Source organism: Scyliorhinus torazame, chromosome 21 (assembly GCF_047496885.1).
Source record: "Scyliorhinus torazame isolate Kashiwa2021f chromosome 21, sScyTor2.1, whole genome shotgun sequence".
In the NCBI taxonomy this organism is placed as follows: domain Eukaryota; kingdom Metazoa; phylum Chordata; class Chondrichthyes; order Carcharhiniformes; family Scyliorhinidae; genus Scyliorhinus; species Scyliorhinus torazame.
Genome location: NC_092727.1, coordinates 129,649,018 through 129,672,524, shown reverse-complemented (window position 1 = coordinate 129,672,524; position 23,507 = coordinate 129,649,018). Strand labels below are relative to the sequence as shown.

The 23,507-nt window shown below is 49.2% G+C and overlaps 1 protein-coding gene across 3 annotated transcripts in view; it reads right to left on the bottom strand.

Moving 5' to 3' along the window:
• sp2 (sp2 transcription factor) overlaps positions 1-11,704 on the bottom strand; it is a 42,799-nt gene extending 31,095 nt beyond the window's left edge. For 2 of the 3 annotated variants that reach the window (XM_072487639.1, XM_072487637.1), the window contains exons 1-2: positions 11,623-11,704; positions 2,537-2,616 (exon numbers count right to left, since the gene is read on the bottom strand). In XM_072487639.1, coding sequence (XP_072343740.1) covers positions 2,537-2,616; positions 11,623-11,629 — 87 coding nt within the window. In that variant the 5' untranslated portion in view covers positions 11,630-11,704. Of the gene's footprint in view, positions 1-2,536; positions 2,617-6,176; positions 7,489-11,622 lie in introns of those variants that run through there. The other variant, XM_072487638.1, reaches the window with a different exon arrangement.
• Between the last annotated feature and the right edge of the window lie 11,803 nt (positions 11,705-23,507).

Genomic DNA, 23,507 nt, shown 5'->3' with positions numbered 1-23,507 from the left:
GAGCAGCAGCCAGAGGAAAAAAGGGAAAGAAATAAGAAAGATTAGAAAGTCTAATTTTTTTATTGTGCCTTTCTCTCTTTAAATTCATTCGTGGGATGTGGCTTTCGCCGGCTAGACCAGCACTTACGGCCCATTCCAACTTCACATCCTTAAGAGGTGCCAATGTAAGTATGGTCACTATAATCTAAGAAATATGGCAGCCATACTTTAAAAAAAAAAAAATTTAGAGTACCCAAATCTTTTTTTTCCAATTAAGGGGCAATTTAGCGTGGCCAATCCGCCTACTCTGCACATCTTTGGGTTGTGGGGGCAAAACCCATGCAGACACGGGGAGAATGTGCAAACTCCACACGGACAGTGACCCAGAGCCGGGATCGAACCTGGGACCTCGGCGCCGTGAGGCAGCAGTGCTAACCACTGCGCCACCGTGCTGCCAGCGGCCATTCTTTACACAGATGGCTCCCACAAACAGCAAGGAGATTATCTGTTTTAATGACATTGCTTGAGGAGCACGTATTGGCTAGGACAATGGGGTGGGGCCTGGGGGGAAGGGGGGGGGTGAAGAGGGGAGTTGGAGGATGTAGGGTGAGGAAACTCCCCTTCTTGTCTTCAAATCATGCTACGGGATTTTTCTGTCCACCTGAGTGGGCAGGCGGTGCCTCGGTTCACTGACTCATCCAAAAGACAGCGCCCCTGGCAGTGTGACTTCCCCTTAGTACGGCACTGGGGAATGTCAGCATGCATTATGTGCTCAAGTCGCTAGTTTGAACCCATGACTTTCTCACTCAGAGGCAAAAATGCTACCTATTAAACCATACCTCACATCTTGTCTCCAAATGTTTGCCACTGTAGTTCCTGATAATATTTATACAAATTACAGAGGTGTGTTATTGGAGGGTGTGCCAAGTCTGCAAGTATCATCAGGAAATCATCTGACATTAGAACATACAGTGCAGAAGGAGGCCATTCGGCCCATCGAGTCTGCACCGACGCACTTAAGCCCTCACTTCCACCCTATTCCTGTAACCCAATAACCCCTCCTAACCTTTTTGGTCACTAAGGGCAATTTAGCATGGCCAATCCACCTAACCTGCACGTGTTTGGACTGTGGGAGGAAACCGGAGCACCCGGAGGAAACCCACGCAGAAACGGGGAGAACGTGCAGACTCCGCACAGACAGTGACCCAGCGGGGAATCAAACCTGGGACCCTGGCGCTGTGAAGCCACTTGTGCTACCGTGCTCCCCTAATTGATCATACAATTCTTCAGTAAATGCTGCTGGTATTTGAGACCTCTCATCAATGGTGCTGATTTATCAAACTGCCCTGAAGGATTTTATGTATGTACACAACGAATGTGATTTAATTTCACGGCACTCTCCGATGACTTGGACGGTGGTCTTGTGGCACAGGTAGTAGTGTCTCTGTTCTGAGCCAGAACCTCCAGGTTCAGGTCCCACTCCAGGATTTGATGGCCGTGGAAGATGTGTTCATAACTTGGTCAGACAGGGTGATTATCAACCAGTAAAATCCTTTCAAAGGCAGCAAGACCAGGAGAGTCTCCTGCTCAGCCATTCTTTTTTTTTAAATTTAGAGTGCCCAATTTATTTATTTCCAATTTAAGGGGCAATTTAGCATGTTCAATCCACCTACCCAGCACATCTTTGTGTTGTGGGGGCGAAACCCACGCAAACACGGGGTGAATGTGCAAACTCCACACGGACAGTGACCCAGAGCCAGGATCGAACCTGGGACCTCGGCGCCGTGAGACTGCAATGCTAACCACTGAGCCACTGTGCTGCCCTCTGGTCAGCCATTCTTGACTCGGGGTAGTACCCATCATGCCAAAGTCGCTGGTGACAAGCTGGAAACCTGTTCCAGGAAAAACTAGCTATGGAAACAGACATAAGCCTGTGGCTTGGCTGCCTTGTGCGTTAATATGTATAATAATCTTTATTTTCCCTAGTAGGCTTACATTAACACTGCAATGAAGTCCCTGTGAAAATCCCCTCGTCGCCACATTCCGGCACCTGTTCGGGTACACAGAGGGAGAATTCAGAATGTCCAATTCACCTAACAGCACGGCTTTCGGGAGGAAACCGGAGCATCTGGAGGAAACCCACGCAGACACGGGGAGAACGTGCAGACTCCGCACAGACAGTGACCCAAGCCGGGAATCGAACCTGGGACCCTGGCGCTGTGAAGCCACAGTGCTAATCATTCTGCTACCCGACATGGAAGGTCCTATGTCTAAGTAAGTGGTGACTGAGAATGTAAATCCACTGCCCCACATACAACCGAACACGGTTCAATTCCTGATCTCCTGTTGGGCCCCTGAACCTTGACACAGCCTCGTTTTGCCAGGCAAGGGGAACGTCAGTCAGATTCAGGCTCTGATCATTGTCCAGTGACCCCTAAAGTGTAGGATGTGGCTGATTTAGTTCCAATGACCATAGGCGTTACGCTATGAGTTTTGTTTTGGCGTTAGGCTATGAGTTTTGTTTTGTTAGCAGGTGCTGGAGAATTGTCTCCCTTACCTCGATCATGGTTGCTGCTGCTGGTTGGAGATATTCACAGGGACTAATAGTGGTGGTGGTTGCCATTGTGTCCCGCTGATCTGGAAGAGAAAACAGAGCATTACTTATAAAGGGCACATGAATAGGAATCCTCTTGGTGAACATCTTATCTATCTGCGCGCCTCACCCTTTGGTGTTTGCTCACTCTTCCCATTCCTTCACCCCCATCCCCATCCTTCACCAACAACCTGTCCTGGTCCCCCCCCATGCCGACACTATAGTTAAGAAAGCCCACCAGCGACTCTACTTTCTCAGAAGACGAAGGAAATTTGGCATGTCACCTACGACTCTCACCAACTGCTACAGATGCACCACAGAAAGCATTCTTTCTGGTTGTATCACAGCTTGGTATGGAGCCTGCTCTGCCCAAGACCGCAGGAAACTACAAAAGGTCGTGAATGTAGCCCAGCCCATCACGCAAACCAGCCTCCCGTCCATTGACTCGATCTATAATTCCCGCTGCCTCGGAAAGGCAGCCAGCATAATTAAGAACCCCACGCACCCCGGACATACCTTCTTCCGTCAGGAAAAAGATAGCAAAGTTTGAGGTCACGGACCAACCGACTCAAGAACAGCTTCTGCCCTACTGCCATCAGACTTTTGAATGGACCTACCTCGTATTAAGTTGATCTTTTCTCTACACCTTGCTATAACTGTAACATTATATTCTGCAGCCTCTCCTTCCTTCCCTATGTACGGTACACATTGTTTGTACAGCATGCCAGAAACAATACTTTTCACTGTCTACTAATACATGTGACAATAATAACCCCCCCCCCCCCCGCCAAACTTTACTTCTCTCCTCTTCGGAAGATGCAGTTCTGTGGTCGGGTTTCGATTCAGAGGTTCCCAGCTGCCCTCAACCACCTCACTTGCCTGAGCCTTAAAAACAATTCCACAAGTTGTCCAGATGCAATGAGGAGACAGAGCCTAAGCCTGTCCTCATCAGATCTACCTCTCCATTTCTCTGTGTCAACAAGTGGTGGGTCCACCTCAGAGAGTAAAAACACATAGTGCAGCACTCGTGCAGTCGTGCACCCTCAGATGTGCCACCTTTCATATGAGGCTGAGTACAGGTGTAAAAGGCTCCATGATACAATTTAAAGGACAGTGATGGAATTCTCCCTCGTGTCCTGGCCGATATTTATTCCACAATCAACATCACAAAAACCAAATTATCTGCTCACTATCGCGTTACTGTGGGAGGTTGCTGTGCATAAATTGGCTGGCGTACTTTCTACTTCAGAACAACTTTTACACAATAAAATGTCCAAGTTTCATGAATAATAATAATCTTTACTGTCACAATAATAATAATAACAATAATCGCTTATTGTCACAAATAGGCTTCAATGAAGTTATTTTTATAGAAATGTAATTATTTCCTTTCCTATTTCAGACAAAAGCACACAATGGGAAAAAGTGTAGGCCTGGTGTCTGGAAGCCCCTCAGTACACAGCTGAGTAATACCCAGAATTGTGGGCAGTTAAGGAAGTGAACACATGATGAACTCCAGAGTCATTCAGGGCTGCAGTTAAAAGCCTACACTGGACCCAGCTACATGGCCGTCCCATCACCGGCACAAGTGTGAGTTTGTAGAGGCATTTCCCATTAAAAATCAGAATTGACTCATTGGAACAAACAGTATGATTTTAAAATGAGGACTGAATGACATCAGGAAGAATTGGTCCATAAAACAATACCTGTGAACCCTGCTTCAATTAAAACCTAAATCTGCTCATCACCTCCTGTATACAACACCAGATAAAATCAATAAGTTATTAATTAATTATAATTATTAGAAAGTAGAAATCAACAACGATGAGCAAGCAACCAGCCCAGGTAATTAAAACTCAGGGCAGACAGCTCAGATCCTAAGTGTTTCCAAAAGCAACAACCCCCGTCCACCCCACACTTCCCACCCAACATAGAACCACAGACATTCCAAACTCAACCCCCATTAGCACACCCCACCAAACCCGACCCCCGCCAAACCCGACCCCCGCCAAACCCGACCCCGGCCCCCGCCAAGCCCGACCCCCGCCAAACCCGACCCCCGCCAAACCCGACCCCCGCCAAACCCGACACCCGCCAAACCCGACCCCCATTAGTACACCCTGCCAAACCCAATCCCCGCCAAACCCAACCCACGCCAAACCCAACCCCCGCCAAACCCAACCCCATTACCACCTCTTCCAAACCCTACCCCCATTACCACACCCCCTCCAAACTCAATCCCCCATTACAACACCCCCTCCAAATCCAACCCCTACTATCACACCCCCTCCAAACTCAATCCCCCATTACCACACCCCCTCCAAACCCAACCCCCACTATCACACCCCCTCCAAACTCAGTCCCTCATTACCACACCCCCTCCAAAATCAACCCCCCATTACCACTCCCTCTCCAAACCCAACCCCATTACCACATCCACTCCAAACCCAACCCCATTACCACATCCACTCCAAACCCAACTCCACTACCACAACCCCATCAAACCCAACCCCCATTACCACCCCTTCCAAACCCTACCCCCATTACCACACAATCTCCAAACCCTACCCCCATTCCACACCCCCTCCAAACCCAACCCCATTACCACTCCTTCCAAACCCTACCCCCATTACCACAACCCTGCCAAACCCAACCCCATTACCACCCCGTCCAAACTCAATCCCCCATTACCACTCCTTCCAAACCCTACCCCCATTACCACACCCCCTCCAAACCCAACCCCATTACCACTCCTTCCAAACCCTACCCCCATTACCACACCCCCTCCAAACCCAACCCCATTACCACCCCCTCCAAACCCAACCCCATTACCACTCCTTCCAAACCCTACCCCCATTACCACACCCCCTCCAAACCCAACCCCATTACCACCCCGTCCAAACTCAATCCCCCATTACCACTCCTTCCAAACCCTACCCCCATTACCACAACCCTGCCAAACCCAACCCCATTACCACCCCGTCCAAACTCAATCCCCCATTACCACTCCTTCCAAACCCTACCCCCATTACCACACCCCCTCCAAACCCAACCCCCATTCCACACCCCCTCCAAACTCAATCCCCCATTACCACTCCTTCCAAACCCTACCCCCATTACCACACCCCCTCCAAACCCAACCCCATTACCACTCCTTCCAAACCCTACCCCCATTACCACAACCCTGCCAAACCCAACCCCATTACCACCCCGTCCAAACTCAATCCCCCATTACCACTCCTTCCAAACCCTACCCCCATTACCACACCCCCTCCAAACCCAACCCCCATTCCACACCCCCTCCAAACTCAATCCCCCATTACCACTCCTTCCAAACCCTACCCCCATTACCACACCCCCGCCCAACCCAACCCCATTACCACCCCCTCCAAACCCAAACCCCATTACCACACCCACTCCAATCCCAACCCTCATTAGCACACTCCCTCCCCCCTCATTAGCACACTCCCTCCAAACTCAACCCCCCATTACCACACCCCCTCCAAATATCCAGAATATTTACATGCAACACATTACAATATTATAATTCCCAGTCATAGTGCTGAACATTTTGCAGTGATCAGCAATTATCCTCACTCCTGACCTTATGATGTAAGGAAGTGCATTGATAAAGCAGCCGAAGGTGGTTGGGCCTAGAACACTGAGGAACTCCTGCAGTGATGTCCTGGGACTGAGATGACTGACCTCCAATACCACAATCAGTTTCCTCTGTGCCAGGTATGACAGGGGATAGTTTTCCCCCTGATTCCCTTGACTTCAGTTTTGCCAGGGCACCTTGATGCCACTCTTGGTCAAATGTAGCTTTGGTGTCAAGTCCAATTACTCTCAGCTCACCTCTTGAGTTCAGCTCTTTTCAATTATGATTGTAAGAGGTCAGGAGCTGGTGGGCCTCATGTGAGCATCATTGAGCAGGTTATTGCTAAGTAAATGCCACTTAATAGCAGTTCCATCACTTTGCAAATGATCGAGAGTGGACTGATGGGCGGTTATTGACCGGATTGGATTTGTCCTGTTTCGTTGGACAATTTTCCGCATTGCTGGGTAGTTGTCAACGTTGCAGCTGTACGGGCAGCACGGTGGCACAGTGGGTTAACCCTGCTGCCTCACGGCGCCGAGGTCCCAGGTTCGATCCTGGCTCTGGGTCACTGTCTGTGTGGAGTTTGCACATTCTCCCCGTGTTTGCGTGGGTTTCGCGCCCACAACCCAAAGATGTGCAGGCTAGGTGGATTGGCCATGCTAAATTGCCCCTTAATTGGAAAAAAAAAAGAATTGGGTACTCTAAATTTATAGAGTATGGAACAGTTTGGTTAGGGCCACAGCTAGTCTACAGCACAATTGCCGGAATTTCGCCTGACCCATGGCCTTTGCGGTATCCAGTGCCTTCCACCTTCAGTCATTTCTTGATATCATACAAAATAAATTGAATTGGCTCAAGACTGGCATCTGCGATACTCGGGACCTCTGGAGGAGGCCAAGATAAATCATTCACTTGACACTTGGTTGAAAGATAGTTGTGAACGCTTCAGCCTTGTTTTTTGCACTGATGTGCTGGTTTCTCCCATTATTGGTGATGGTGATATTTGTGGAGTCTCATCCTCTGGTGAGTTATTTAATTGTCCACCACTTTTCATGACTGGATGTAGCAGAACTACAAAGCTTAGATCTGATCTGTGAGTTGTTAGGTTACTTAGCTCTGTCTATCACATGCTGTTTCCGCTGTTTAACATCCAAGTAGGCCTGTGTTGGGGGCTGGTTTAGCTCAGTTGGCTAGACAGCTGGTTCATGATGCAGAGCGAGGCCAGCAGCGAGGGTTCAATTCCCGTACTGGCTGAGGTCATTCATGAAGGCCCCGCCTTCTCAACCTTGCCCCTTGTCTGAGGTGTGATGATCCTCAGGTTAAATACCATCAGTCAGCTCTCCCCCTGAAAGGCGGAAGCCTATGGTTATTTGGGACTATGGCGACTTTACTCTTCGACCTGTGTTGTGGCTTCATCAGGTTGACATTTCATTGTAAGGGACACCAGCGTACAGTATATTAACAACCAGCGCTGGATACAGTATATGACACCCAGCACTGCATACGGTATATGACACCCAGCGCTGGATATATATGACACCCAGCACTGGATACAGTATATGACCCCCAATGCTGGATACAGTATATTAACACCCAGCGCTGTTTACAGTATATGACACCCAGTGCAGGATACAGTATATGACACCCAGCGCTGGATACAGTATATTAACACCCAGCGCTGTTTACAGTATATGACACCCAGTGCAGGATACAGTAGATGACACCCATCACTGGATACAGTATATGACACCCAGCGCTGGATACAGTATATTAACACCCAGCGCTGTTTACAGTATATGACACCCAGTGCAGGATACAGTATATGACACCCAGCGCTGGTTACAGTATATGACACCCAGTGCAGGATACAGTATATTAACACCCAGCGCTGGTTACAGTATATGACACCCAGTGCAGGATATATATGACACCCAGCACTGGATACAGTATATGACCCCCAATGCTGGATACTGTATATGACACCCAGCACTGGATACAGTATATGACCCCCAATGCTGGATACTGTATATGACACCCAGCACTGGATACAGTATATGACACAGTATATGACACCCAGTGCTGATTATAGTATATTACATCCAGCGCTGAGTTCAGATATTACACCCAGAGACTCTCCGGTGTGGGCCTTGGCGTGAGTGGACACATACACGGCAGCTCCAGCTGAAAGTCACAGAAAGGAGCTCTTTTTAACCAATACTGGGTGGAATTCGGATCAAAAGACATAGGTGAATGTTGGAGGAGTAGTTTCCCTGGGAGTGGTATGTCTGCTGGTTACCAGACCAGGCAGAAAACAGTGAAAGGTTTGGCTGAAAAGTTGGAACAAGCTTGTACTGCAGCAACAGCAAAAGCCTACTTTAAGCATGCAGGCGGGGGAAGGGCTGATGCAAGCTGGAAGGCTTCAACTTGACTTGATGGCCTTCATTAAAGCTGAATTCCAGCAGCAGAGGGAATTAATGCGAGAAGATCTCGCAAAGGCCATTGAAGAAGCGGTGGCACCCCTGACGAGTTCTCTGGAACGGGAAGAGAAGTGTTTGGAGGTGCAGGGGTCACAGATTCGGGAGATTGTAGGAGTGATCTCGGACCACAACGATCATGTGGTGACTCTGGAGGCGGAGGTCGGGCTCCTAGACCTCTGTAAAACATTAAGGCAAAGGTGGAGGAGCAGGAGAATGCCTCGAGAAGGCAGAACCTGCGAATAGTGGGCCTGCCTGAAGGAGTGCAAGGCGTGAGTGCCACGAGATTCGTCTCGAGGATGCTGGCGGGGCTGGTGGCAGAAGGGGTGCTAGATAAGGCACCTGAAGTGGACCGAGCCGAGAGGTCTCCAAGGCAAAAGCCTCAAGCTGGGGAGCCGCCGCGGGCGGTGATCGTGAAGCTTCACAAATTTGAAGAGAAAGAGAAGATTCTGCGGTGGGCCAGGGAGAAGCGTAGCTGCGACTGGGAGGGGAATAGGGTCCAAATTTATCAGGACATCGGAGCAGAGTTGGCAAAGCGACAGGCAAGCTTCGACAAGGCCAAGGCGGTGCTGTACCGGCGGCAGATCAGGTTTGGGGGGCTCTACCCGGCGGAATTATGGGTGACGTTCGGAGGCCGGGAGTATTATTTCGAGACACCAGAGGCGGCCGAAGACTTCATTAAGGAGCATAAACTGGGGGAGAACTATGCTTGGGAACCGGGGTGCTGGCACTGTAATGGGCGGGAGCATGTTTGAAGTGGAGGTAGGGATTGGGGAATATTCATGCTTTTTTGTGCGGGGGGGGTGGGGTTTACTGTTGGACTGTTGGGATTGTATGGGGTGGAAAGTTTATGTGGGGATGGATGTTCCCGTCCCTGCCTCCTGTTTTATGGGACTGTTTATGTTTAACATTTGTTTGTTTGCTTTTGGAGAAAGCTGTCTGGAGTTCAGAAGAAGTCTTTGTTTGGGCAGGGGAGGGTAAGGTCAACAGGGAACCTTCCTCCTTGAGCTGAGGAGTGGGCAGGGGAAGGGGAGGTCATTGGTAATTGCATTTGGCAGGGGCTGCTGCACTAGCAGGTTATGCTGGTGAATGGAAATGAGGTGGTGGGGGAGAAGGCCGAGAGGGGTGGCCGCGAGATTGTTGCAACCTGGCAGGGGGTGAGAGATGACATGGTTAAGGGTGGAGAAAGGGGCCATCTGGGATGGGCTAGGTACAGGGTGGAATTAAAGGGGCGGGGGTTAAGTGGGGAAGATGACAGACGGTAGCGGGGCTTGAAGGCATAAGGCCTCTGGGAAGGCTGGTAACGTAGAACGTCCAGGACTGAATGGGCCGGTTAAAAGGTTGCAGGTGTTCGCGCATCGCGGGAGAGAGGTGAAAAGGGGGAAAGATCTGTACAGACTATAGTTGATTGTTCGAAAGTATGTTTCCCAGGGTGTTTATTCGCTGTAACCTGTTTTGGTATATGTTTGTAATAAAATACATTTGAAAAAAACATATATTACACCCAGCGCTGGATACAGTTTATGACACCCAGCACTGGATATCGTATATGACACCCAGCGCTGGATACAGTATACTACATCCAGCGCTGAGTACATATATTACACCCAGTGCTGGTCAGAGTATGTTAACACCCAGCACTGTATATAGTATATGACACCCAGTGCTGGACACAGTATACTGCACCCAATGCGGGATACAGTATATGACACCCAGCACTGAATACTGTATATGACATCCAGTGCTGGTTACAGTATACTACATCCAATGCTGGTTACAGTATGTTAACACTCAGCACTGGATACAGTATATGACACAGTATATGACACCCAGCGCTGGATACAGTATATGATACCTAATGCTAGTTACAGTATGTTAGCATCCAACACTGGATACTGTACATGACACACAGCGCTGGTTACAGTATACTACATCCAGTGCTGAGTACATATATTACACCCAGTGCTGGATACAGTATGTGACACCCAGCGCAGGACACAATATATGACAACAGCACTGGATACAGTGTAGGGCAGCAGAATTAACTACATTAACATCAACTGGGTGGCACGGTAGCACAGTGGTTAGCACTGTGGCTTCACAGCACCAGCGTCCCAGGTTCGATTCCCCGCTGGGTCACTGTCTATGCGGTGTCTGCACGTTCTCCCCGTGTGTGCGTGGGTTTCCTCCGGGTGCTCCGGTTTCCTCCCACAGTCCAAAGACGTGCAGGTTAGGTGGATTGGCCGTGATAAATTGCCCTTAGTGACCAAAAAAGATTAGGAGGGGTTATTGGGTTACGGGGATAGGTTGGAAGTGAGAGCTTTAGTGGGTCGGTGCAGACTCGATGGGCCGAATGGCCTCCTTCTGCACAGTATGTTCTGGATTACACCCAGTGCTGCGGCGGATGGGTGGGCTGTGGGTGGGGGAGGCGGAAAGAGGGGCAGACTGGGTGGGTGGGAGCGGGGTGGGTGGATGGGTGGGTTGGGGCGACGGGGCAGAGGGGTGGGGGGCACGGCGGATGGTTGGGCAGAGGGCGGGAGGTGGGTGGGCGGAGGGCGGGGGGGGCACGGTGGCATCAGTGCAGGAGGGTGGGCATCATGGCACTGCCAATGTTGGCTCAAGAAAAATAAGCTTAACATAAAATGCTAACATTTAATTTAAATTGTTTGCAATGCAACAGCTGCAAGAATGTCCAATGCAAATATTGCAATAAGAATAATTGGCTCAGGTGGATTTAATGGCAGATATTCTGCAGCCAGCCCGCCTCCCCCCGGTGCACCTTTAAGTGTCGGAGGGAAAAAAACCTGGCGGCAGCGCCCGGAGCGGGCGGCCCGGCCCTGGCACAGCCCCATCCCCCACCCGCCTCCCGCCCGGGCCCGCTACCCGGACAGCCCTCACCGCCCGCAGCTCCGCGCCGCCATCCACAAAATAATCTTTTCCACCCAAATTATTTATTTTTGGAAAAAAAAGCGACCTACCGCTCATGATGTTTTATTCACTTTAAGAGGGTCAAAGTGGAGCGCGCCGCCGCCGACCAATCGGCGTCCGCGTCCCGCCCCGCCGCCCCCTGACTGACAGCCGGGCCGGCCAATCAGACCCCGGAGCGGGACAGCAGCGCGTGACGCCATGGCGCAGGGGGCGGGACTCTCCCCGCCCCCGCGCCTCGATTGGCCGCTGCCAGCGCGACGCCCAGCCTTGATTGGTAGGCCTGCCTGTCCGTCTCCAGAGGAGGGCGGAGCGGTCAGGGGCAGGCCGCCTTCTCTGATTGGCCGCCGCTGTGACAGGCGGCTCTAACACCAAATGGGAAAGCGGGTTGCACAGGGGGCGTTGCGGCGGGCTGGCCGCCGATTGGCCAGGGTGTCTCGATGACGTAGGAGATCTTGGGATGATGGACAGGTGAATCTGGGGACCGGCTGCGTAGCTGCAAAAACAGCCAGAGGTGGACAGGCAGCCATGTTCAGGCTGTGGCAGGGAACTGTAACTGGCTGCAAACCAGGAACCGCCCTGCACACAATGCAAAACCACCCAATTAAAACACACTCCTCAATTAAGATGTTTCCAACTTTGCAAATCCAATTGCAGCCTGAAAGGGAGGATGTACATTGAGAAAGGCACATCCTGAGAAGCTGGCTGCTTTATTAATTGAATAACTTTGCAAGGTTTTAAAATTGAAAGTTTAGGAACGTTCCTCTTGCAGTGGCCTTTCACCAGCATCACTTCATTAACTTGTGCAGCATTATTATCCCCAGGAACATACAGACCTGCAAATGAATGAACTGGGGTTTTCTCAGCAAAAACCAATTTGCAAAGGTCCCATAAATAGCCATGATATAAATAACCAGGTCATCTACCGGTAATTTAAGGATAAATGCTCCCCTGCTCCCATTCAAGTATTTGGGATTTTTTTATCCCCCAAGAGGACAAGTTTAACCAGCAAAAGTGCAGCATTTCCTCAAATTGGATATTTTAGGTCTCTTCAATCTCTTGAGCCTGTATAGTATTACTAGAATTTGATAATGGATTAACAATGTAGCTGGCACAAAAGTAGGCAGATATGAAACTCATTTCAATAAATTTAGTAATTTGCACCAAACCGCCCCCCCCCCCCAAAGGTCACTGAAAATGAAATGAAAATTGCTTATTGTCACAAGTAGGCTTCAAATGAAGTTACTGTGAAAACCTACTACCCCTTACCCACCCTGACATTATTTTCATTATTTGGATTGGATTTATTTGTCACGTGTACCGAGGGACAGTGAAAAGTGTTGTCCTGCATGCAGCTCAGACAGATCATTTTGTAAGGGCCTGTTCTGTGCTGTACTGTTCTATGTTCTATATACATGAAAAGAAAATACATAATAGGGCAAACATAAAATACACAATTTAAATACAGAGACACAGGCATCGGGTGAAGCGTGCAGGAGTGCAGTAACTCGGTAGAGAAGATGTGTGAAGAGTTCAGATCAGTCCATTATCGGGATATGGGCATCACAATTAAGACCAGCTTTTAAACCTGCAACTAGTTTCCTTTGAGACGGTGATGATGAAGTTTGTGTGTCCGACATGTTACTCCCAGATATTGTGATGTGAACAAGGAGGGGGCTGCTCAGTCCATCGAGCCTGCTCTGCCATTTGATAAGATCATGGCTGATCTGATTGTAACCTACCTAACCCCAATAACCTTTCACCCCCTTGTGAATCAAGAATTTATCGAGATCGGCTTTAAAAATATTCAAAGACTCTGCTTCCATGGCTTTTGAGGAAGAGAGTTGCAGAGACTCACAACCCTCCGAGAAAACCATTCCTCCTCATCTGTCTTAAATGGGTGACCCCTTGTTAAAGAGTGACCCCTAGAGTCCCTGACAAGAGGAAACATCCTCTCCACATCCACGCTGTCAACATCCCACAGGATATTAAAAATAACTAGGAAAAGGCAATCTTTCCAGTATCCCAATAACAAATACCATAAAACATGTTTGAATGGTGTAACAATGTGGGAGAGGTTCCAGCAAAGATACTGGGAGAACTCCCATTGTTCGTCAAGTGGGACCTGAAACCCCAATTACCGACTCTGCAGCATAAATTACAGCACAACAGGAATACGTTCAGTACACACTAGTGATAGCATTTCAGCATTAAGCAAAGGGACCAGAAGTAGAGCTTGTTATTATGATCCTGGACCAGACCCCAAGAGTAGCTAGGATAGAAATACTAATATTTTATTTTAATTTTGTAAGGCTGCGAGGAAAGAACACCTCGCTCCAGGTGTGATTTCACACAAAATAGGGATGTGGTAGATTAAAACAAACTTTATTACTGACAGTATTAGAATATCTTTAACATCACACAAGAAAAGCGCTTACAATTACCCTTTAAACAATGCTTTTTTTTTAATTAAATATTTTATTGAAAATTTTTGGTCAACCAACACAGTACATTGTGCATCCTTTACACAATATTATAACAACACAAATAACAATGACCTATTTTATAAACAAAAAATGAATAAATAATAAATAACAAAAATGAAAACTAGCCCTAATTGGCAACTGCCTTGTCACAAGTAACACTCTCCAAAAATATAATTTAACAGTCCAATATATAATTATCTGTAGCAACGACCTATACATATTATACAGTATATATTAACAACCCTGAGAGTCCTTCTGGTTCCTCCTCCCCCCCCCACCCCCCCCCCCCCCAATCCTGGGCTGCTGCTGCTGCCTTCTTTTTCCCATTCCGTCTATCTTTCTGCGAGGTATTCGACGAACGGTTGCCACCGCCTGGTGAACCCTTGAGCCGACCCCCTTAGGACGAACTTAATCCGCTCTAGCTTTATAAACCCCGCCATGTCATTTATCCAGGTCTCCACCCCCGGGGGCTTGGCTTCTTTCCACATTAGCAATATCCTGCGCCGGGCTACTAGGGACGCAAAGGCCAAAACATCGGCCTCTCTCGCCTCCTGCACTCCCGGCTCTTGTGCAACCCCAAATATAGCCAACCCCCAGCTTGGTTCGACCCGGACTCCTACTACTTTTGAAAGCACCTTTGTCACCCCCATCCAAAACCCCTGTAGTGCCGGGCATGACCAAAACATATGGGTATGATTCGCTGGGCTTCTCGAGCACCTCGCACACCTATCCTCCACCCCAAAAAGTTTACTGAGCCGTGCTCCAGTCATATGTGCCCTGTGTAATACCTTAAACTGAATCAGGCTTAGCCTGGCACACGAGGACGACGAGTTTACCCTGCTTAGGGCATCTGCCCACAGCCCCTCCTCGATCTCCTCCCCCAGCTCTTCTTCCCATTTCCCTTTTAGTTCATCTACCATAGTCTCCCCTTCGTCCCTCATTTCCCTATATATATCTGACACCTTACCATCCCCCACCCATGTCTTTGAGATCACTCTGTCCTGCACCTCTTGTGTCGGGAGCTGCGGGAATTCCCTCACCTGCTGCCTCGCAAAAGCCCTCAATTGCATGTACCTGAATGCATTCCCTTGGGGCAACCCATATTTCTCGGTCAGCGCTCCCAGACTCGCGAACTTCCCATCCACAAATAGATCTTTCAGTTGCGTTATTCCTGCTCTTTGCCACATTCCATATCCCCCATCCATTCCCCCCGGGGCAAACCTATGGTTGTTTCTTATCGGGGACCCCCCCAAGGCTCCAGTCTTTCCCCTATGCCATCTCCACTGTCCCCAAATCTTCAGTGTAGCCACCACCACCGGGCTTGTGGTGTAGTTCCTCGGTGAGAACGGCAATGGGGCTGTCACCATAGCCTGTAGGCTAGTCCCCCTACAGGACGCCCTCTCTAATCTCTTCCACGCCGCTCCCTCCTCCTCTCCCATCCACTTACTTGAAATATTAGCGGCCCAATAATACTCACTTAGGCTCGGTAGTGCCAGCCCCCCCCTATCCCTGCTACGCTGTAAGAATCCCTTCCTCACTCTCGGGGTCTTCCCGGCCCACCCAAAACCCATGATGCTCTTTTCAATCCTTTTAAAAAAAGCCTTCGTGATCACCACCGGGAGGCACTGAAACACAAAGAGGAATCTCGGGAGGACCACCATCTTAACCGCCTGCACCCTCCCTGCCATTGACAGGGATACCATATCCCATCTCTTGAAATCCTCCTCCATCTGTTCCACCAACCGCGTTAAATTTAACCTATGCAATGTGCCCCAATTCTTAGCTATCTGGATCCCCAGGTAACGAAAGTCCCTTGTTACCTTCCTCAATGGTAGGTCCTCTATTTCTCTACTCTGCTCCCCTGGATGCACCACAAACAACTCACTTTTCCCCATGTTCAATTTATACCCTGAAAAATCCCCAAACTCCCCAAGTATCCGCATTATTTCTGGCATTCCCTCCGCCGGGTCCGCCACGTATAGTAGCAAATCGTCCGCATACAAAGATACCCGGTGCTCTTCTCCTCCCCTAAGTACTCCCCTCCACTTCTTGGAACCCCTCAACGCTATCGCCAGGGGCTCAATCGCCAGTGCAAACAATAATGGGGACAGAGGGCATCCCTGCCTTGTCCCTCTATGGAGCCGAAAATATGCAGATCCCCGTCCATTCGTGACCACGCTCGCCACTGGGGCCCTATACAACAGCTGCACCCATCTAACATACCCCTCTCCAAAACCAAATCTCCTCAACACCTCCCACAAATAATCCCACTCCACTCTATCAAATGCTTTCTCGGCATCCATCGCCACTACTATCTCCGTTTCTCCCTCTGGTGGGGCCATCATCATTACCCCTAACAACCTCCGTATATTCGTGTTCAGCTGTCTCCCCTTCACAAACCCAGTTTGGTCCTCGTGGACCACCCCCGGGACACATTCCTCTATTCTCATTGCCATTACCTTGGCCAGGACCTTGGCATCTACATTTAGGAGGGAAATGGGTCTATAGGACCCGCATTGTAGCGGGTCCTTTTCCTTCTTTAAGAGAAGCGATATCGTTGCTTCAGACATAGTCGGGGGCAGTTGTCCCCTTTCCTTTGCCTCATTAAAGGTCCTCGTCAGTACCGGGGCGAGCAAGTCCACATATTTTCTATAGAATTCGACTGGGAATCCATCCGGTCCCGGGGCCTTTCCCGCCTGCATGCTCCTAATTCCTTTCACCACTTCTTCTACCTCGATCTGTGCTCCCAGTCCCACCCTTTCCTGCTCTTCCACCTTGGGAAATTCCAGCCGATCCAAGAAGCCCATCATTCTCTCCCTCCCATCCGGGGGTTGAGCTTCATATAATTTTTTATAAAATGTCTTGAACACTCCATTCACTCTCTCCGCTCCCCGCTCCATCTCTCCTTCCTCATCCCTCACTCCCCCTATTTCCCTCGCTGCTCCCCTTTTCCTCAATTGGTGTGCCAGCAACCTGCTCGCCTTCTCCCCATATTCGTACTGTACACCCTGTGCCTTCCTCCATTGTGCCTCTGCAGTGCCTGTAGTCAGCAAGTCAAATTCTACATGTAGCCTTTGCCTTTCCCTGTACAGTCCCTCCTCCGGTGCTTCCGCATATTGTCTGTCCACCCTCAAAAGTTCTTGCAGCAACCGCTCCCGTTCCTTACTCTCCTGCTTCCCTTTATGTGCTCTTATTGATATCAGCTCCCCTCTAACCACCGCCTTCAACGCCTCCCAGACCACTCCCACCTGGACCTCCCCATTATCATTGAGTTCCAAGTACTTTTCAATGCACCCCCTCACCCTTAGACACACCCCCTCATCTGCCATTAGTCCCATGTCCATTCTCCAGGGTGGGCGCCCTCCTGTTTCCTCCCCTATCTCCAAGTCCACCCAGTGTGGAACGTGATCCGAAATGGCTATAGCCGTATACTCCGTTCCCCTCACCTTCGGGATCAATGCCCTACCCAGCACAAAAAAGTCTATTCGCGAGTAGACTTTATGGACATAGGAGAAAAACGAGAACTCCTTACTCCTAGGTCTGCTAAATCTCCACGGGTCTACACCTCCCATCTGCTCCATAAAATCTTTAAGTACCTTGGCTGCTGCCGGCCTCCTTCCAGTCCTGGACTTCGACCTATCCAGCCCTGGTTCCAACACTGTATTAAAATCTCCCCCCATTATCAGCTTTCCCATCTCTAGGTCCGGAATGCGTCCTAGCATCCGCCTCATAAAATTGGCATCATCCCAGTTCGGGGCATATACGTTTACCAAAACCACCGTCTCCCCCTGTAGTTTGCCACTCACCATCACGTATCTGCCCCCGTTATCCGCCACTATAGTCTTTGCCTCGAACATTACCCGCTTCCCCACTAATATAGCCACCCCCCTGTTTTTCGCATCTAGCCCCGAATGGAACACCTGCCCCACCCATCCTTTGCGTAGCCTAACCTGGTCTATCAGTTTCAGGTGCGTTTCCTGTAACATAACCACATCTGCCTTAAGTTTCTTAAGGTGTGCGAGTACCCGTGCCCTCTTTATCGGCCCGTTCAGCCCTCTCACGTTCCACGTGATCAGCCGAGTTGGGGGGCTTCACCTTTTTCCAGCTCCTCACCCGGTTCCCACGCAGCTGTATCTCCCCCAGGCGGTGCCCCCCCCGCCCATCCTCTCCCATACCAGCTCCCCCCTCTCCCCAGCAGCAGCAACCCAGTAATTCCCCCCTCCCACCCCGCTAGATCCCCCGCTAGCGTAATTACTCCCCCCATGTTGCTCCCAGAAGTCAGCAAACTCTGGCTGACCTCGGCTTCCCCCCGTGACCTCGGCTCGCACCGTGCGACGCCCCCTCCTTCCTGCTTCTCTATTCCCGCCATGATTATCATAGCGCGGGAACCAAGCCCGCGCTTCTCCCTTGGCCCCGCCCCCAATGGCCAACGCCCCATCTCCTCCACCTCCCCTCCTCCCCCCATCACCACCTGTGGGAGAGAGAAAAGTTACCACATCGCAGGATTAGTACATAAAACCCCTCTTTGCCCCCCACATTCGCCCCACCACTTTGTTCGAACGTTCTTTTTAATAACCCGCTCATTCCAGTTTTTCTTCCACAATAAAAGTCCACGCTTCATCCGCCGTCTCAAAGTAGTGGTGCCTCCCTCGATATGTGACCCACAGTCTTGCCGGTTGCAGCATTCCAAATTTTATCTTCTTTTTATGAAGCACCGCCTTGGCCCGATTAAAGCTCGCCCTCCTTCTCGCCACCTCCGCACTCCAGTCTTGATAAACGCGGATCACCACGTTCTCCCATTTACTGCTCCGAGTTTTCTTCGCCCATCTAAGGACCATTTCTCTATCCTTAAAACGGAGGAATCTCACCACTATGGCTCTGGGAATTTCTCCTGCTCTCGGTCCTCGCGCCATCACTCGGTATGCTCCCTCCACCTCCAACGGACCCGCCGGGGCCTCCGCTCCCATTAACGAGTGCAGCATCGTGCTCACATATGCCCCGACGTCCGCTCCCTCCACACCTTCAGGAAGACCAAGAATCCTCAGGTTGTTCCTCCTTGCGTTGTTTTCCAGTGCCTCCAACCTTTCCACACATCGTTTCTGATGTGCCTCCTGCGTCTCCGTCTTCACCACCAGGCCCTGTATATCGTCCTCATTCTCGGCTGCCTTTGCCTTCACGACCCGAAGCTCCCGCTCCTGGGTCTTTTGTTCCTCCTTTAGCCCTTCGATCGCCTGTAGTATCGGGGCCAACAGCTCTTTCTTCATTTCCTTTTTGATCTCTTCCACACAGCATTTCAAGAACTCTTGTTGTTCAGGGCCCCATGTTAAACTGCCACCTTCCGACGCCATCTTGGTTTTTGCTTGCCTTCCTTGCCGCTGTTCTAAAGGATCCACTGCAATCTGGCCACTCTCTCCTCCTTTTTCCATCCGTATCCAGGGGGGATTCCCTTCTGGTTTACCGCACAGTGTTTTTAGCCGTCAAAATTGCCGTTGGGGCTCCTATCAAGAGCCCAAAAGTCCGTTTCACAGGGAGCTGCCGAAACGTGCGACTCAGCTGGTCATCGCCGCACCCGGAAGTCCCTTTAAACAATGCTAATCAATACAGTGACATAATAGCCCTTTAACTGCTATCTTTACTTCCACTCAAACAACAAAACCATCTAAAGTCACAATCCACTTTTAAATACAGTTAGCAAACTCAAGAATACTTGCACCTGAAACAATCCTTCCTGTTTGTTCCCTTATTTCCCCTTCCTTTTATCTTTGCCGTTACATTTTTGATTTATGAAAATGTGTCTTTAAGGCAGCCTGAATCTTTAATTCAAGTAGAAGCAGTGGCCTGTGCCTTTAATTCAAGCAGAGGATTTCAGCAGCAGGAAGGATCCCTATGCTCTTCTGTAATAGACTGCCTGCACCAATGACAGAGATTGGCAGGGACTCGGTTTTGATTGATTTGGCTGATGGCCAATTTGTTGGCCCAAAAGGCTGTGCTCTGTCTGGTAACAGGTGATGATTGGATCTGATCTCACTGGAATGTTTTTCAGAGCTTCAAGTTGAGTTTGGTTTCAGTTTTGATCTTGGCAGCCCAGGAAAGGACCTGCTATCCTTTTCTCTCCATTTTCCTCCAGGAAGGCCATGTTTCTGAACTGGCATTGAATCTAGATGAGACTATGTCCAGGCAGTGTCCAGAACCGACCAACGCTCTCTCCTAAAAGGCAAAGGCAGAACTGACCAACTCTCTCCGAAAGCCCAGTTTGAAGAGAAATAAGGTGTCTCTCCAGAAAGCCTGCTGCCTATGAGTACTGTATTTTTTAGACCAGTGTTTTTCAAACTTTTTCCCCCCGGTACCCACTTTTACCAACCGGCTGATCGTCGCGACACACGCTGGCCCACCTTTGTGACGCACCATTTTCACTTAATGTGATAGGTGAGCCTGCTTGGTCCTTACGATCTCACTTGCTTTGTCATTCAATGCTACATTTCTGCTAAGGACTTCAGGTGATGATTTAATTTTTCACTGCATCCTTTGAAAAAGATCAAGAGGTTTGTCCTTGAACTCGCCATGCTTAGTCTTCAAATGCCTTCATTTGCCAGTACTTCCCTGCATATAACACACATGAGCTTCGCATCCTGATTTCCATTGGCACAATTTACAAAGCCACACATCAAGAAATCATCTTTATACTGCTTTGTTCCTGATTTCATTTTCTTCTTAATGGATTATTGACCAGAGGCCCTGGAGCTGTGTTTCCAGCTCACACCAGCACTTCTTTATCCTGCCATGGAATCTCTTGAGCAGCTCACTCCAGCAGATTCCATTCTGAGATCACAACCTGTTTGTGCCTCTGGCCCTCCCTTCCTTATTATAAAACAATCTATCTTCAGTTCTTTGCAGTCCTGTTGCTTTCTTCCTGGCAGCTACAAAGTGGAGGAATCTCTCCTCCATGATTTCACGCGAAAGCGTGGCATTGATGTACATGCCGAGCGCATGACCTGTCCTCTGCCATCGCTTCTGCCGGGAAGACACCATCATTCGTATTTAAAGGCCGATTGCAGACGGTATTCTCAACTTAAAAACGCCAGTTATGGACATTGGGTGTGTCTCCTGTGACTGGGAATGCCCCGACCAATCACTCCGCGACCCTCCCGACAGCCACCCTCGACCCATCTGAGGGTCACAACCCGCAGTTTGAAAAACTCTGTTCGAAACTGCGGGGATCTTGAATGAATGACTCTACAAAGAAGATCATTACCGGTCATAAACCAGAGACTTTAATCAGCAAGCATACTGGGAAGAAAGTGTGTTAAACACCACCGTCAGAAGCAAGGCTCTTATTCTTTGATCTTCATCCTTATTTGTTTTTTACCCTTTCCACCTTTCTGTGTTTCTCTGTCTTGTGTGTGTGGGTAAAGGGTGGGAGTTAAAGTGGGTAGTAAGTATTAGCTTGTTGTTACCCAGCTGTATTTACTGTATATTTCATGAAAGCCCTTGTTATAAATAAATAGTAATCCGATTTATATTTACAAACTTGGTGACTGTAATTATTGGGCAGCCAAGGGCCAATGACATTGGGTATTTTTATATGAATTATTGGTCAAGTCACTTGTTGGGACTCTGGGGCATGTGGGGCTGGAATTGACCGTGCAAAAGCCCAGGGTGTCGTAACACTATAAAGAGATGTCTTGGACACTCCACTTTGAGAAAGGGAGATCTTTTGATACTGCTTGAAAGAAGGAGACTTGACCCCCTGTCAGAATAATGTAGAACCTCTGGCTGCATTCTTCAGAAACCTTCTCAGCTCACCTTCCAGCCAAAAACTAACCCGAAAAAACTCCAAACTAACCTGACTGCTTCAATCCCTGCCTCCTCCCATTAACTACATTATTTTACTCAGCTGAACACACTACTATTAACTATTCCCCAGGGAACCCTCTTAATATAAATAAAAGCCTATTAACCCTTAGTGTTGGGTGGGGTTACTGGGTTATGGGGATAGGGTGGAGGTGTTGAACTTGGGTAGGGTGCTCTTTCCAAGAGCCGGTGCAGACTCGATGGGCCGAATGGCCTCCTTCGCCACTGTAAATTCTATGAAACCCCAACTTTTATGATACTTTAATTGCACCTCTGACTCCAAAAACCCTATCCGTCTTTCAAACCAGGATTTTTAAACATGATTGCAGCAGTCATACACACACTATCCAAGACTTTTAACCTGTACTGCAGCAAATACAATATATCTGAAATCACTACATTCATCACACTGTCCAGTGGAGAGTATGGGAGTGAGCAGAGCCAGTGGGAGTTGAGGGTCCTAACAATGTGCTGTAATCTAGAGTTTCCTATCGGTTGTACCTGTTCTCCAATCTCCCCCCCCCCCCCAATCCCCCACAATATATCAAGAGCAGCCCATCCACATTATTTTTCCACTGTCACTATGCTGCTGCATATTGCGCCCCCAATATACATCCCAAACCTTGCCCCCCTCCACCCATCACTCTGCCTTGCTGCTCAGGCACTGGCTCCTGTCCTCAGGCGCCAATCACCTTCCAACATATTGCAAGATAGTTCAGGTGACAGAGTTCCCATTCAGTTTGAGCTCATCCTCTCAGAATATCAATCTTTTGTTTACCCATTGCACCAGCCAACGTGTTTTGTTAAATCAGTTCCCAGTATCATTGGCAAATCTAGTCCAGTTGAATATACTCTGTGTAATCAAATGCTTGCCAATATGTTGTGAACTATCCCTTCACACACCCATCCTGTAACTGCACCTTGTTAGTATTTACCTTGATGATAGCTTCTCTGTTCAAAGTTGAAAATTCCTAGTTTAACACATCGTTATTCCTGCCTTCTCACACTGCATTGCAATACTGCTGCTCCACCAGAATGGACTGCAAAGTAGCTCAAAATCTTTACTAAAGACCCTGATATCGGTGTGAGCATTAGGCTATTCCACCACGAGTCCAGCTTAACCATGTCCCCACTCCGGGATCCACACATCTGAACTTTCCATTGGTCAGTGATCAGCAGTGGGATCCCTGGCTGGGATCTTTCCTCTCTAACCCAGTGGTGGTGTGGTAGGTCACATCACAGGATTCTTACGGCGCAGAAGGATGGTATTCAGCCCATCGTGTCTGCAACGGTTCTCCAGACGAGTAATATGACTTAGAGCCATCCCCCTGGCTTTTTCCCCATACCCTTGCAAATTGTTTCTGTTCAAATAACCATCTAATGCCCTCTTGGGTGCCTAAATTGAACCTACCTCCACCACACTTCCAGGCAGTGCATTCCAGAGCCAAACCACTCCCTGGGTGAAAAAGTTTTGTCTCCCATCACATTTGCAAATCACTTTAAATCTGTGCCCTCTCACGGTGGTGCAGTGGTTAGCACTGCTGCCTCATAGCGCTGAGGACCCGGATTTGATCCCGGCTCTGGGTCACTGTCCGTGTGGA